Raw genomic sequence first — 12920 nt, forward strand, 5'->3', positions numbered from 1 at the left:
TCTAAAGATTGGATTTTTCTTGTTTTGGTTATATTTTACTCAGGTAACTATTCTCTATTTTTCTAACCTGGTGTTGAGTCTTTTTGTAGTGTCTTTCACTGTGTTACTGTAAATTAGCTGTTGCACAAATACTTTCCACATTGCCTTCTAAGTTAAGCCTGCCTGTTCTGTGCCAATCTGCCAGAGAGTGAGGACAGGTTAATTTGGGTTGTGTATCTGCCTTACCATGACTAGGATTGTGATCCCTACTTTGAGGGGATGCACACCTCTGCCAACTAGAGACACAATTTCTAACAGTGGTACAATCAGTGCTGAAGGCCCACTAGCAGCATTCAATTTACACCCCCTGGTTATATGCTACACCACTTTACAAGGGTCTTACAAGTAAATTAAATATGGCAATTAGGTATATACGAATCAAAACATGTTTTAGAGAGAGAGCACGTATACTTTAGCCCAGGTCAGCAGTGACAAAGTGCTCAGACTCCTAAGGCCAACGGAAAAATACTTACAAAAAAGTGGAGGGTAAAAGGCAAAAGGTTTGGGGATGACCCTGCAGAAAGGGCAATTTCCAACAGTTACGCAGACCATTTCTAACTTTTTCCACTCCCCCATTAACCAAGTTGAACTTGGCAGGGCTTGACTTAGATCATCTTTTTAATGAGAAAGGGCCAAATTTAAGAGCCCCTAGCACAACCTTAGCACTGCTATGGTGTAATTTGTTTTAGTAAATTGGGTGTGCCATTTAAAAGCCTGCTCTGAGCAGACAATAAAAATGACCAAAAATAATGGAGCAGTGAAATCTTGTAAATTTCACTGCGCCATTTTTACGGACCTCCCTGCGTTGGAACGCCATCCTCGCATACATCATTCCTGGCGCTGGCAAAATTTTGGCACTAGAGTTTACAATGTGGCGCAATGCAAGCGTTGTGCCACTTTGTAGATACAGTGAGGCAGAAAGACCTTAATTTTGTATTAGTGTAAAAAAAAGATGCTAGGGCGCTGCAAGGTGGCGCTAGGTGCTTGTAAAGATGCTCCTCTGTCCTGTATGCTTTATATGAAATACCAACAAAAACAGATTTTAAAAATTGTAAAGTTTAAAATGTTTGCTGTAGTGGAGACAATTTGCCAGGGAGATTAACAGTAGCAATGGAACTTTTCTGATGTCTCTTTATTGCCCTTACCTCTTCGGACCGATCTGAACAAAATTTAACAAACTAGAGGGATTTATGCTATTTGATGGGAGATTTTGTGTAGGTCTGTCAAATATATATACGACTAATGAAAGAACACAATAATTCTTTATGAGATACAAATCAGCGAATTGAAGTATGGCAATATTTACAAAAACAAACTCACTTGTCCTTGAATAAACAGGGTCCCAGTTGTCCGAAGGTATCACAAGTCATTTTAAGTAATGATTTGCCTGAGTCAATTTCCTTTTTCAGTTCATGATCCTAAAAACAAATAAAAAACAGTTGCCATATGGACACAGATTGGCTCAAGAATAAAGAATAGAGACGTTAAGGTTTGTTTTCTTTAGCCTACTGGCATTTAATAAAAAGGGCAAACGGCCTTCTGCATCACAAACTTTTTAAGATAATGTATGTTCCTTCTTAAAGTCATAATTTGAAAATACACTAACATTAATTCATACTTCTTCACCACTATGACGTAGAAACGTTAGGATATGTCAGTGCCTCTGACAGCAGCGTAGAGCAATAAACAGGATCTAGGAAAAATTTGGCTCGAGCCTCAAAAAATATCATTTTTGTGCTGACCACCTCACAGATTTTCAAAAGGCCCTAGATGTTGGTTGCCCCCTAACTTTAGGAGCTGCAGCTTCCTATTTTGTTGTTCTCTCTTATTTCACACTATGGAAATGCCTTTGAGATAGGAGTTCGATTCTCATATTTATAAATCTGAACCTTCAGGTTTACATCCTAAAAATCATTTAACTGTGTTTTTTCCTTTTTTTAATTGCCGTATGGAAAATATTTTTCCCTGTCCAGAAATACCTGCCCTTTAGCCCCCAATAGTTTTAAGGGGTTTATTTCCAATCCCACCTTGGTAAGGGATTTACTCCTGCCTTTGACAGGAGTGAATCACCCACCATTTCTATGGTGGGAATGAGTTACTCAAACGTTTATGAATATCCACAAGCTTGAGAGCTTATGTGCGCTCTCAGACTTTCCAAGCTACCTCTTCCCTGGAATATGAGTAGGACAGCAGATGTAAGATATTACAGTATTGTGGGGTAACAATATACTAAGTAAATAGTTTCACAAACGCAATTTCACCTTTGTGAATTATTTTCATTCGTAAATCAAATTATTTGCGTGTCAGTTGACTTTAAATATGCAAAGGACCTCCTTGAGTGTTGCACAGAGCACTAAGCAGGACTAGAGAACATATTTCAACTATTCCATAACACAGAGTCTTATCTTATGATCCATGTCAGATGCTCGGAGCACATCCTATAACAATTTCAGAACAATTAAAAATATAGTGCAGAAATATATAACATAATCAGTGCCTCACGGTCCAATAACAATAAAAGCGTCCCCAGTGTAACAGCCATGTCAAGATGGTTTATATGTTCCGGTATATAAACAGTATCTCGGTGATACTGAACACTACTTTAAAAATGCAAGATTCAGGTTAAGACTTCAGGAGTACACAAATAGCAATCTAATAGAAGATTAGGATTAGTACATAAATCTTCTCAGTGGTGAAAATTTTGTAGAACAGCCCACCCTCATTTGCATGTAAATTACAAAAGAACACTTTACAGTTTTTTTTAAATGCATGTATGAAAACTCAGAAGGCCTTCCATCTCATTTCCTGTTTGCAGCCATTTCAAAGGATAAACAATCTAAGATTTCAATCAGTTTTAATTGACATTTCTCCTGAAGCAATAACGTTTTATGATTTTTTGTCTTGGTTATGAGCGTCCTTATTTCGGATATATGGAATAACACCTGGGGCTGCACATATCGAAATTATGACTTTTGCTGCAAACGCCACACCCTTGCAAGTGTCTGTAAGTAAATTATAGCACGTCATTCCTGCTGAAATTTACAATTGGATAAATGCAGGGGCAGTTGTATTTTGATGCATAGCGTCATGAGAAATTACGTTTTTGCCCCTTACCATGCGCCATGGTGCGCTGTATTTTAATTACGGCGTACACATGCTAGCGGTAGGGGGCGGTAGGGGGCACTAAGGGGCACAGGGAAAGTGGCACTGCACTCGGTGCCCTAAATCTGCCCCTTGGTTTTGCAACCGTAGTTTAAAGTGTAAGATACTAGTCCTGGTGATTATTTGTGTAGGTGTCACAAATTTAATCAGAATGATTATATTGCAATAAGTTAGTGAGGTCAGTCTGTTCAAAGTTTTCCCTCAGGGACCGCATGATTGAAAGCGTGAGAAGCCGCAGAGGAACGGCAGCAAAGGTAAATTATTCTGGATTATAACTTTATTTATTGCTATAGGACTCAAGACTGACGAGGGATCCTGTGATAATTGCATCTCGTAGCAAATCTGATGAGTTAGGGTGTCTTCCCTGGCATTAAATGCCATGTCTTGTGTGTAGCGCGGATAAAGTAAATTCCAATCGGATTTTGCAAGTTGGAATGGAAGAATGAGAGCCCAATAGGAGTTTCATTTACTTCATATAGAAGTTATTCATTTATGTGATTGTTTTATCATTAAAAACCAAGGAGACATGCAAGTGATCTGTGATTAATTTGCTGTTAAAAACCTCAACTGTTTGAGAATTGATTGGTCGCCATAGGTTCTGAAATATATTTTTTTAGCAAACAAGTAAGAAGATGTGCCTTTATTAGCCTATAATTTCAAGACACCTAAATAAAGAACTAAAATAACGATTTGAGTGAGACGACAAAAAACACGGTATTGGATGGTATATGAAGCAAAGGGCTAATACAATTGCGGAAAGACCACAGTAATTATATTTCAAGGACCCCCAGCATTCCCATGAAAAATCACAAGAATTAACAGCAATTTAAAGATTGCCATGAACCAGATAATTATCCTCAAATATTTAACACTTATGAAAGAGGGAGAGCGTAAGGGCCTTCAGCCATTCATTTCTCAATCGCCGCATGATGCACCAACATTGCCATGATTTGTTCTGCAGAAAATGGAAAACACAGGAACTCACCCCTTTGACCAAACAATCGTGAGATTTCTCCTCAGCGCAACATTTGGTCAGAAGGTCTTCGTAACCTTTGCTGATTCTCAAAAGCAGCTGTATCGAGAATTTGGGGTGTCTCTTTGCATAGTCACAGGTGAACCTGAAAAAAGAAAAAGAAAAATTAACCACTTGAGGAAATACTACTCTCCAACATTAGCTTGCTCATTCTATGGTGTGGTGTACATGTGTTCTCTTGTGAGTGAGTCTCAAAGATGCATTCGACATGGCCAGGCATTCCTGCTCCTGCCACTGAGGTACCTTTTCTGAATTAAGGCACAAGTAGGAGGTCTTTTGGTATTTATAAAAGTGACACATTCTTTGAAGAGGAATGAAATAGCAAAATGCATATTAGCATATGTGTATAAGTCAGTTTCATGTGAAATGTGGAAATTAAACAACTTCACTAAAATGCCATTGTCTGGTTAACCATTCTTTTGTGTATTCATCAATGCCCCTCACCCTATCACTGAGACATGTATCATTCATGTAACCATTCCTTATGCCCATGAGTTCTCAATTCCATGTCCTTACCCTTCTGAGTTTGAGTCTTACCATCAGTTTCAAGAAAAAGTCATAGTTCAGATATGTCTAAATATTTTCAAGCACTTTAAACAATTCTCACTTGTTTGTTTTATGGCAATCTCACACTGCTCCTCGATATATATATATATATATTCACTGAAAAAACCAAAGGTTACACAGACGTTATAGTTAGGTTGCAAATTTACTAATGCAAAACCATAGAAATTCAGCAGTGCGAGTGGGAGAAATGAGAAATTGATTAAAGAGAGACAGAAAGAGAGAAAGAAAGTGAGAGGGAGAGAGATAAATACTTTTTTAGGCTTTGATGTCTGATATACTTAGAATGAGATATTTGTGTACAATTTAAAATAAAAAATGTATCTGTCATTTAAAACAAAATAACAATTTGTAGAAAAAATTAAAGAGAGGGAAATGAGTCCAACTGGACTCAAACACTCAGTATGAAGGTCTGTGACCTTCACACTTAACTATTGCTTTTCTCTGCTCCCTCTTTTTTGAGCTTATTGTTAACCATTTATGGGCTATCTGGGACTGCGGGGGAGCCGTCAATAGCTCCCCTACGGTCCCCACATATTTTTCTATTTATATATTTATTATGTAAACAAAATGCTCCTTACAGGATATCTGGCACCCCAGTGCCATTGCTTCAGCAAGCAAGGAGCTGCTTTAACAGGGGACAGAGGTGAAAGGTCTGCTTTCAGACAGTGGGACCTGTCTGAAACCGGAGTGTTTGCTGTGGATTGACTGCAGCTTCAGAGTTGCAACCAAGCCATAGAAAACAGCTATGTCCTGGGGGTGGGCACCCTGAGACATAGCAGGAGACAGTCCTGGGTGTGGGGGTCCCTATGCCTATCAGTGGTCCTTGAGTGGGGACGCATGCCCCTCCTCCAACATTCACATTGCCCCACGGAGTTCGTGGTCCCCGGGGCTAAGGGGGTCCACAACAAAGTTAGAAATTGCCCTGGGCAGGTGGTGGTTCCTAGGGCCTGGGGGGCAGCCGCCAGCACCAAAATTTGAAATTGTCCCGGGGGTGGAGGTCGGAGGGGTGCTCACTCACACCACATTGATTATTAATTAAAGCCCCGGGGAGGTGGTGGTCCCCCAGGCTGTGGTGTAGGCAGACAGGCTTCCATCACACAAGGAAAGCAATTTGCCCTGGGGAGGTGGTGGTCCCTGGGGTGTGCCCTGCCCCCTGCATATATATTGTAAAAATCACCCCAGGAAGGTGGTGGTCGCCAAGGCTGTGGGGGGGCAGGAGGCTCCCGCACACTCAAAATAATGAATGCCTCCGTGACCTGGCCCTCCCAAGAGCCTATCAAAAACAGACACAGGAGCTTGTGCTTGTTTTTTTTAAGTTAAAAAAAATGCTCTTTTGCTGTAGAAGATCCCTCTACAACCCCCTCACTAGAGCTAAGGGTCAGGTTGTCCCTACCCTTGCTCATTTTCTCTTTTTCCACTTTCTTTTAGGGTCTCGGGTTAAACCAAGTCCCAAGATGGCTGACAACACTTCCTGGTTTGAAGTGTTGGCAGCCAACAAGAGCTGTTAATTTACCTGCACAAGTTTGACTTTGCTTGTGAATACTTTGTGGCTAAAGAAATTTGAATTTCCATAAATTTCTAAAAGAACACCTGAACAGATTTTCACCAAATAAGTGAAAGCGTAATCTGCGTACCAAAAACTAGCTTGTTGCCAAATTTGGTGTAAATCCGTCCAGTGGTTCGGGCTGTAGACGTGTCTAAAGGTCCTATGGGATTTAAATGTGAAACACAACTTTTTTGACCCCCCCCTTTTTCTTGGCCGCCGCTTGACAGATCACTACAAAACTGTCTGTGCACAACAATAATCACTGCAATATTTTTTTTAACAAAAAGTGTCAAGATTTGTCAAACAGTGCCAAAGATACAGGCAAGTCAAAATGATTTTTTGCGGAAACATGGTCCTAACAATAACTACTAGGTAATATAAATATATATATATATATATGCAAAAAAGAATATAGAACCCTGGGTAGTTCTGAGTTTAGGTGGAGAGCAACTCTAGTAAGGAGCACCCTGCAACACTCTAGATTTGCTCATCTCAAATGTCTGAAAGGGATTTGTTTTGAGATATATATATCTGTGTGTGATCTATGACATATGGACTATTAAATCTACTTTTCCATATATTAATTGACATGAAACTAAAATTGTACATGTTAGCCTAAAAAGTGAATGTGGTGTCAGTGCTATTGCAATGATGACATATGCTCTAATGTGGGTAAAGAAGATGGGACCCGGTGTACTGGTTAAGCAAAGAAATTACAGCTGTATTTTTGATCAAGTGAGTCTGAAATGCTGTGATTGACTTACAGGATGGTAACTTAGATTTGGAGCTTGAGTTCTCATCCTCCAATAACAGAGCTACACATCTGGTGGACATGTTCAGCAATGTAAACAATGTATATGTTTTTGTGTCTTTTTGCGTGCTCTCTCTTACTTTACACCTCAAGCATCTATTTAATTGTAGGTGAGTTGAAGTAGAATTACTGCTAAATAGCCTACATGTCTATTGTACTCCATTAATCATGTTAAGATATTTTCTAATCAATGACATACTTCAATATAAATAATACAGCTAGGGCACTGATTAGAAGCAAGTCCGAATTTTCTGACCCATGTGTAAACCTATGTTTACCAAGGGATAGGAATTCTGAGTTGATGGTTTATTCCTCATCTGGTAATTACTGGATGCATTAAATATCACACCTTCTATTGAATTTCGGTTGCCCAAAACCTGGTGCAATTTAACTGAGGAAACAGTATGATATTTGTCTTAGCATGTGTATATTGGTGCAGTAGGCAACAAACTCTGGCTGTTATGCCTCAAAAACATGTGATAAATAACACCCAATAAATAATTCACCCCACAGTAATGTTCTTTATCAGATACTCTAAGGGAGTCTCCTGTGTCATTGTTTTGTGGTTACTTTTAATGTCTGCACAGAGCAGGCGTCAAAAGGGGGCTCACCTGTGCTTTCAATGGGCCCCTATGTACTGTGCAGGATTAGCGCCAACATTTTAGCGCTAATCCCACACAGTACATCAATAGCATAAAGGGGCATATTTATACTCCGTTTGCGCCAGAATTGCGTCGTTTTTTTTAACGCAATTCCGACGCAAAACTAACTCCATATTTATACTTTGGCGTTAGACGCGTCTAGCGCCTAAGTCCATGGAATTTGCGTCATTTTTTAGCGTGGACACCTACTTTGCGTTAATGAGATGCAAGGTAGGCGTTCCCGTCTAAAAAATTTACTCCGAGGCATGTGCGTCGTATTTACACTCCCGGGCAAAATTCACGCCCGGGAGTGGACGGGTCAAAAAAAATGACGTACGCCCGTTTTGCGCCGTTTTTTAGCGCCTGCAAAAGGCAGGCGTTAAGGGACCTGTGGGCTCTGAAGGAGCCCAGAGGTGCCCTCCCATGCCCCCAGGGACACCCCCTGTCACCCTTGCCCACCCCAGGAGGACACCCAAGGCTGGAGGGACCCATCCCAGGGACATTAAGGTAAGTTCAGGTAAGTCATTTATTTTTTATTTTTTTTGTGGCATAGGGGGGCCTGATTTGTGCCCCCCTACATGCCACTATGCCCAATGACCATGCCCAGGGGACAGAAGTCCCCTGGGCATGGCCATTGGGCAAGGGAGCACGACTCCTGTCTTTGCTAAGACAGGAGTCATTTCCATGGGGGTTGGGAGTCGAAAAAAATGGCGCAAATCGGGTTGAGGCGAAAAATTTGCCTCAACCTGACTTGCCCCATTTTTTGACGCCCAAGCCCCATATCCCCCTACGCCGGTGCTGCCTGGTGTACGTTGTTTTTTTCCACGCACACCAGGCAGCGCCGGCGGCTAACGCCGGCTAACGTCATTGATTAAATACGGCGCCCGCATGGCGCTTCAGAATGGCGTTAGCCGGCGCTAATTTTTTTGACGTAAAACTGCGTTAACGCAGTTTTGCTTCAAAAAGTATAAATATGGCCCAAAATTCTTTGATGTTATTGCCCCTATCCTGCGCCATGGTGCATCATATATTAAATACAGCGAACACATGGTGACGGTAGGGGACACTAAGGGGTGCAAGAAAAGTGACGGTGCATTGGATGCAGCGCCACTTTTCTTAAATCAGGCCCTGAATTTGTTTAAAACAACTAAATGTCCGATTTTTAGTCTATGCTATCATCAGTCAATTGATGTGCCCCATTATAGGACTAAAGACTCACTGATAAAAAAATATGGTTGACACTTCATTTAAAGACAGATGTGTTTAAAAAGCATCTCTAGTGTTTATTCTTGATTTATAAGTACCCAAAAAGGAATTCTAAATGAAAAGGACAGGCCAAAACTTATTGTTTACATTTCATTTTTGAATGCTCAGCAAACATTATCAAAGCCAGGAACGGTCCTCAAAACTGGTATTTAAAGATTGTATTTAGAATGTCAAGTTATCATTGTCCCACGATTATGAAATCAGTATGTTGTAAACTAAGGCCCATACTTAAGAAAAGTTAGTGGCGCCTTTGCGCCATTATTTTTTAAGCAAAAGCAGCGCTAACCTAGCGTCATAATTATATTCTGTTGCTAGACCAGTCTTGAAATGAGATGAAAGATGGATGCCTAGGAAAAATGGCGCTAACACTGGCTTGTGTCAAAAATGTAACGCCTGGTCAGCCAAGGCATTAAAGTGACGTTAAGCACAGTTATATAAAGAAATGCACTGCAAACACCTTGGAGTCCACCTTAGTGTCACTATTTTGGGCTCCAAGAGACTCACCCCAGCATCCCCAACACCCACACCACAAAGGCACTGCAAGTGGAGGGAGCCCATCCTCCATAAGCATACATTCTTGACTGTAGTGTGCCACTGGGGGTCTCTTACACGAGGTGCTGTTGGGGTTGTCCTGGGGACACAGGTCCTCTGTGTTGGACACTGTGCTTGTTGCACTGTCTCCTGTCTATTTTTGGACAGGCATAATTTTTTGGCTGCTTGTGTGACCAGAAAATAATGCTAGGCTGACTAGCAGCAGAAATCTTGTCGCCTTATCAGTCTACCATAATTTTTGGCCCACTGGTGTAATTTTTTTGTAGCACCGTCCATCACCAGCTAGTGTCATTTTTTATGATGCTAGCCCTTTCTCAGCGCCATGGTGCACCATTTAATAAAAATGGCACAGACATGCCACTGGGAAACATCATTATGCGGCATTACCTATTTTGATGCACAACTGCGCTAGCACAGTTGTGCGTAATTTTTCATAAATATGGGTCTAAGATGGTTAAGGATAGCACAACTTTTGAAACACCCTCATTAAAATTGTTTGTTTGTGGATAAGCAGAGGTCCAGTATGCTCTAATGCTTTGGAAAAATCAAAACGCCAGACTTAGAAAGCGTTTTTAATTTAACGCAGATAATGTAATTTTTCACAAGAACATCTAGCACTGAGACAATATTTAACAGAGCGATCCGGAGGGCGCACCCAATGTATGTGCCTAAATTAAAAATGTTCTCTGCCCACATCAATCACACTTTACTTGCAAAACGTGAATTTGATTTTTAGAAATCGCAGACCCTGAGTCAGAGAATTAAGATGTCTGAAATGTTCCGGCCCTACGGGGTTAATGTGGAAGGTACTTCAATTAGGTCTATTTTCTGTATGTGATTTAGGAGGCGAGAAAACGACACTAATATGGAATTTGGCAGTGCATATATGCTGAACACAAATCCTGACTTTTTGGGTACTAAAGCATAATTGAGGTGCGTATTCCCACGTAAGAGGAAGGTAGATTTTTTTTTTTAATTCACAAATATACTTTGTATCCAGGAGAAAAATATATATACAATATGAGTACTGGCATATTTAGGATAATATTGACCCGGTGGATATTCTTCCTCAAGGACATTTCACAGTTGCAGCGTTAAACTTCAAAGGTGTGGGATGAGGAAAAACTATAGTTTACCCCGAAAAAAATTTGTGGGCGTCTGCAAATCTCATAAAATGTTGACAATTACATAAATGGTAGTCTTATATCGATGTCTTCATGAAACTGCAGCTTTTCAGAATAGGTCTGATGGTATCGACCAAATGCTATGAATAAGGTATTCTGAATTTGCACTGGTTTACATAGGCATTTTCTTGTTCTGTTTAATCTTGAAGAACAGAGAAAACTTAGAGGTACATTTCTAGCTTAAAATAGTCCTTAAATTGATACAAGCTCTCGTCTGTACTTTTGGTAAAATTTATATAACTTGTCCATTGTTATAGCAAAGAGATCTTTAGTTATTTATTTTCTAGAACTAAAGGTGCTGAGTGATTTCCAGCCCAAGGCTTTTTAGCTTTAATAATATTCGATTCAATTCACAAAAATTGCAGAACAAAATTTGTAAATCCCTCCTATATTTGGCACACATTATCCATGTTAGTTGAATTGTAAAAAAAACAAAATAGGACAGTGGCTGGAAAACTTCAATAGTGGCAGCTTTCCAAGAGTATGGACATGCAAATTTAAGTATGTGTAATTATGATCAGTGTAGGAAAGTACCCTCTTTTTGGCAAGTTACCCCCAATTTCTGCCTGATGTCAGTGTGTTTGACTGTGTCCCGGGGATCCTGCCAACCAGGACCCCTGTGCTTATGCTATCTCTCCTCTCAATTTTGTCACTGCACACTGGTAATCCAGTGTTTCATCCCTAATTGGCATACTGGTCACCCCTTATAAGTCCCTAGTATATGATACTTAGGTACCCAGGGCATTGGGGCTCCAGGGGATCCCTATGGGCTGCAGCGTTACTTTTGCCACACATAGGGAGCCCATTCAAAGGCTTCTACAGGGCTGCCATTGCAGCCTGTGTGAAATGGTGTATGCAACCTTTCACTGCCATTTACACTGCACCAGGTCACTTATAAGTCACCTTTATGTCAGGCCTTTCAACCCTGAAGGCTAGGTGCAGAGTACCTGTGTGTGAGGACACCCCTGCACTAGCAGAGGCACCCCTACGTCATCCAGGACCATTTTCCTGGACTTCGTAAGTGTGGAGATGCCATTTTAAGCGTGCACCGGACATGGGTCAATACCCATGTCCAGCTGCACAATCGTAACAGTGAATATGGAGATGTAAGGTGTCTAACATCTTGGAATTATACCTCAGTACTGGTTCTAGTATTGGTTGAATAATTCCATGCATTCTGGGGGCTCCACAGTGGACCCCCAGTACTGCCATACCAGCCTTCTGAGGTTTTCCAGGCAGCCCCAGCTGCTGCCACCTCACATACAAGTTTCTGTCCTCCAGTTGCTCAAGCAGCTTGAGCCCAGGAAGGCATAACAAAGCATTTCCTTTGGGAGAGGGGTGTTATACCTGCCCCCTTTAGAAATAGAGGTTACAAGCATGGTGGGGTAGCCTCCCAGAGCCTCTGGAAATGCTTTGAAGGGCACAGATGGTGCCCTCCTTGCATAATCCAGTCTACACTGATTCAGTGACCCACAGTTCCTTCTCTCGCACAAAACTGAACAAAGGAAAGGGGAGTAACCACTCCCCTGTCCATCAACACCCCAGGGGTTCCTCCAGAGTGTCCCTGGGTTTTGCCATCTTGGGTTCCAAGGTAGTGGGGCACTCTTGGAGCATCTGAGTGGCCACTGATAGCAGGTGATGTCAGAGCCTTCCCCTGATAGGCGCTTACCTGTGTAGCAGACTAATCCCCCTTTCAGTGCTATTTAGGGTCTCTTACCTGGGTGTTTCCTCAGATTCAGATTGCAAGACTCCAGCAGGAATCCTCTGCATCCTTTACTTCACCTTCTTCCTCCGAAACTGCATCAGGACCCTTCAGGAACTCTACAAACTGCAACAAAGAAGCCATGACGACTTCTGCATACTTGTATCTAGAGCTCCTGCCAGCAACTGCAACTGTTTCCAGGTCATGCATCCTCAGAGGACAGACAGTCTTCAGCCTGCACCAGAAGAACAAAGGAATCTCCCTTCGAAGTGAAGGAGTCACTTCCCTCCTTCAGCAGGCACCCCTCTGCAGCGACAACTGGTGGCATGGGTCCCCTCTCCTGCAGAAGTGCGTGGATCCAGCAACATGGGTGGTAGACTGAAGTGGTCCCAATGGTGCTATGGTCCAGATGTCCAA

At 41.5% G+C, this 12920-nt stretch overlaps 1 protein-coding gene across 1 annotated transcript in view; it reads right to left on the minus strand.

The window, feature by feature from the left end:
• Positions 1-12920, minus strand: part of LOC138291252 (serum albumin-like) — a 153631-nt gene that overhangs the window by 59442 nt on the left and 81269 nt on the right. The window contains exons 9-10 of the mRNA XM_069230305.1: positions 4187-4319; positions 1360-1457 (exon numbers count right to left, since the gene is read on the minus strand). Coding sequence (XP_069086406.1) covers positions 1360-1457; positions 4187-4319 — 231 coding nt within the window. The remainder of the gene's footprint in view (positions 1-1359; positions 1458-4186; positions 4320-12920) is intronic.

Source organism: Pleurodeles waltl, chromosome 1_1 (assembly GCF_031143425.1).
Source record: "Pleurodeles waltl isolate 20211129_DDA chromosome 1_1, aPleWal1.hap1.20221129, whole genome shotgun sequence".
NCBI lineage: Eukaryota > Metazoa > Chordata > Amphibia > Caudata > Salamandridae > Pleurodeles > Pleurodeles waltl.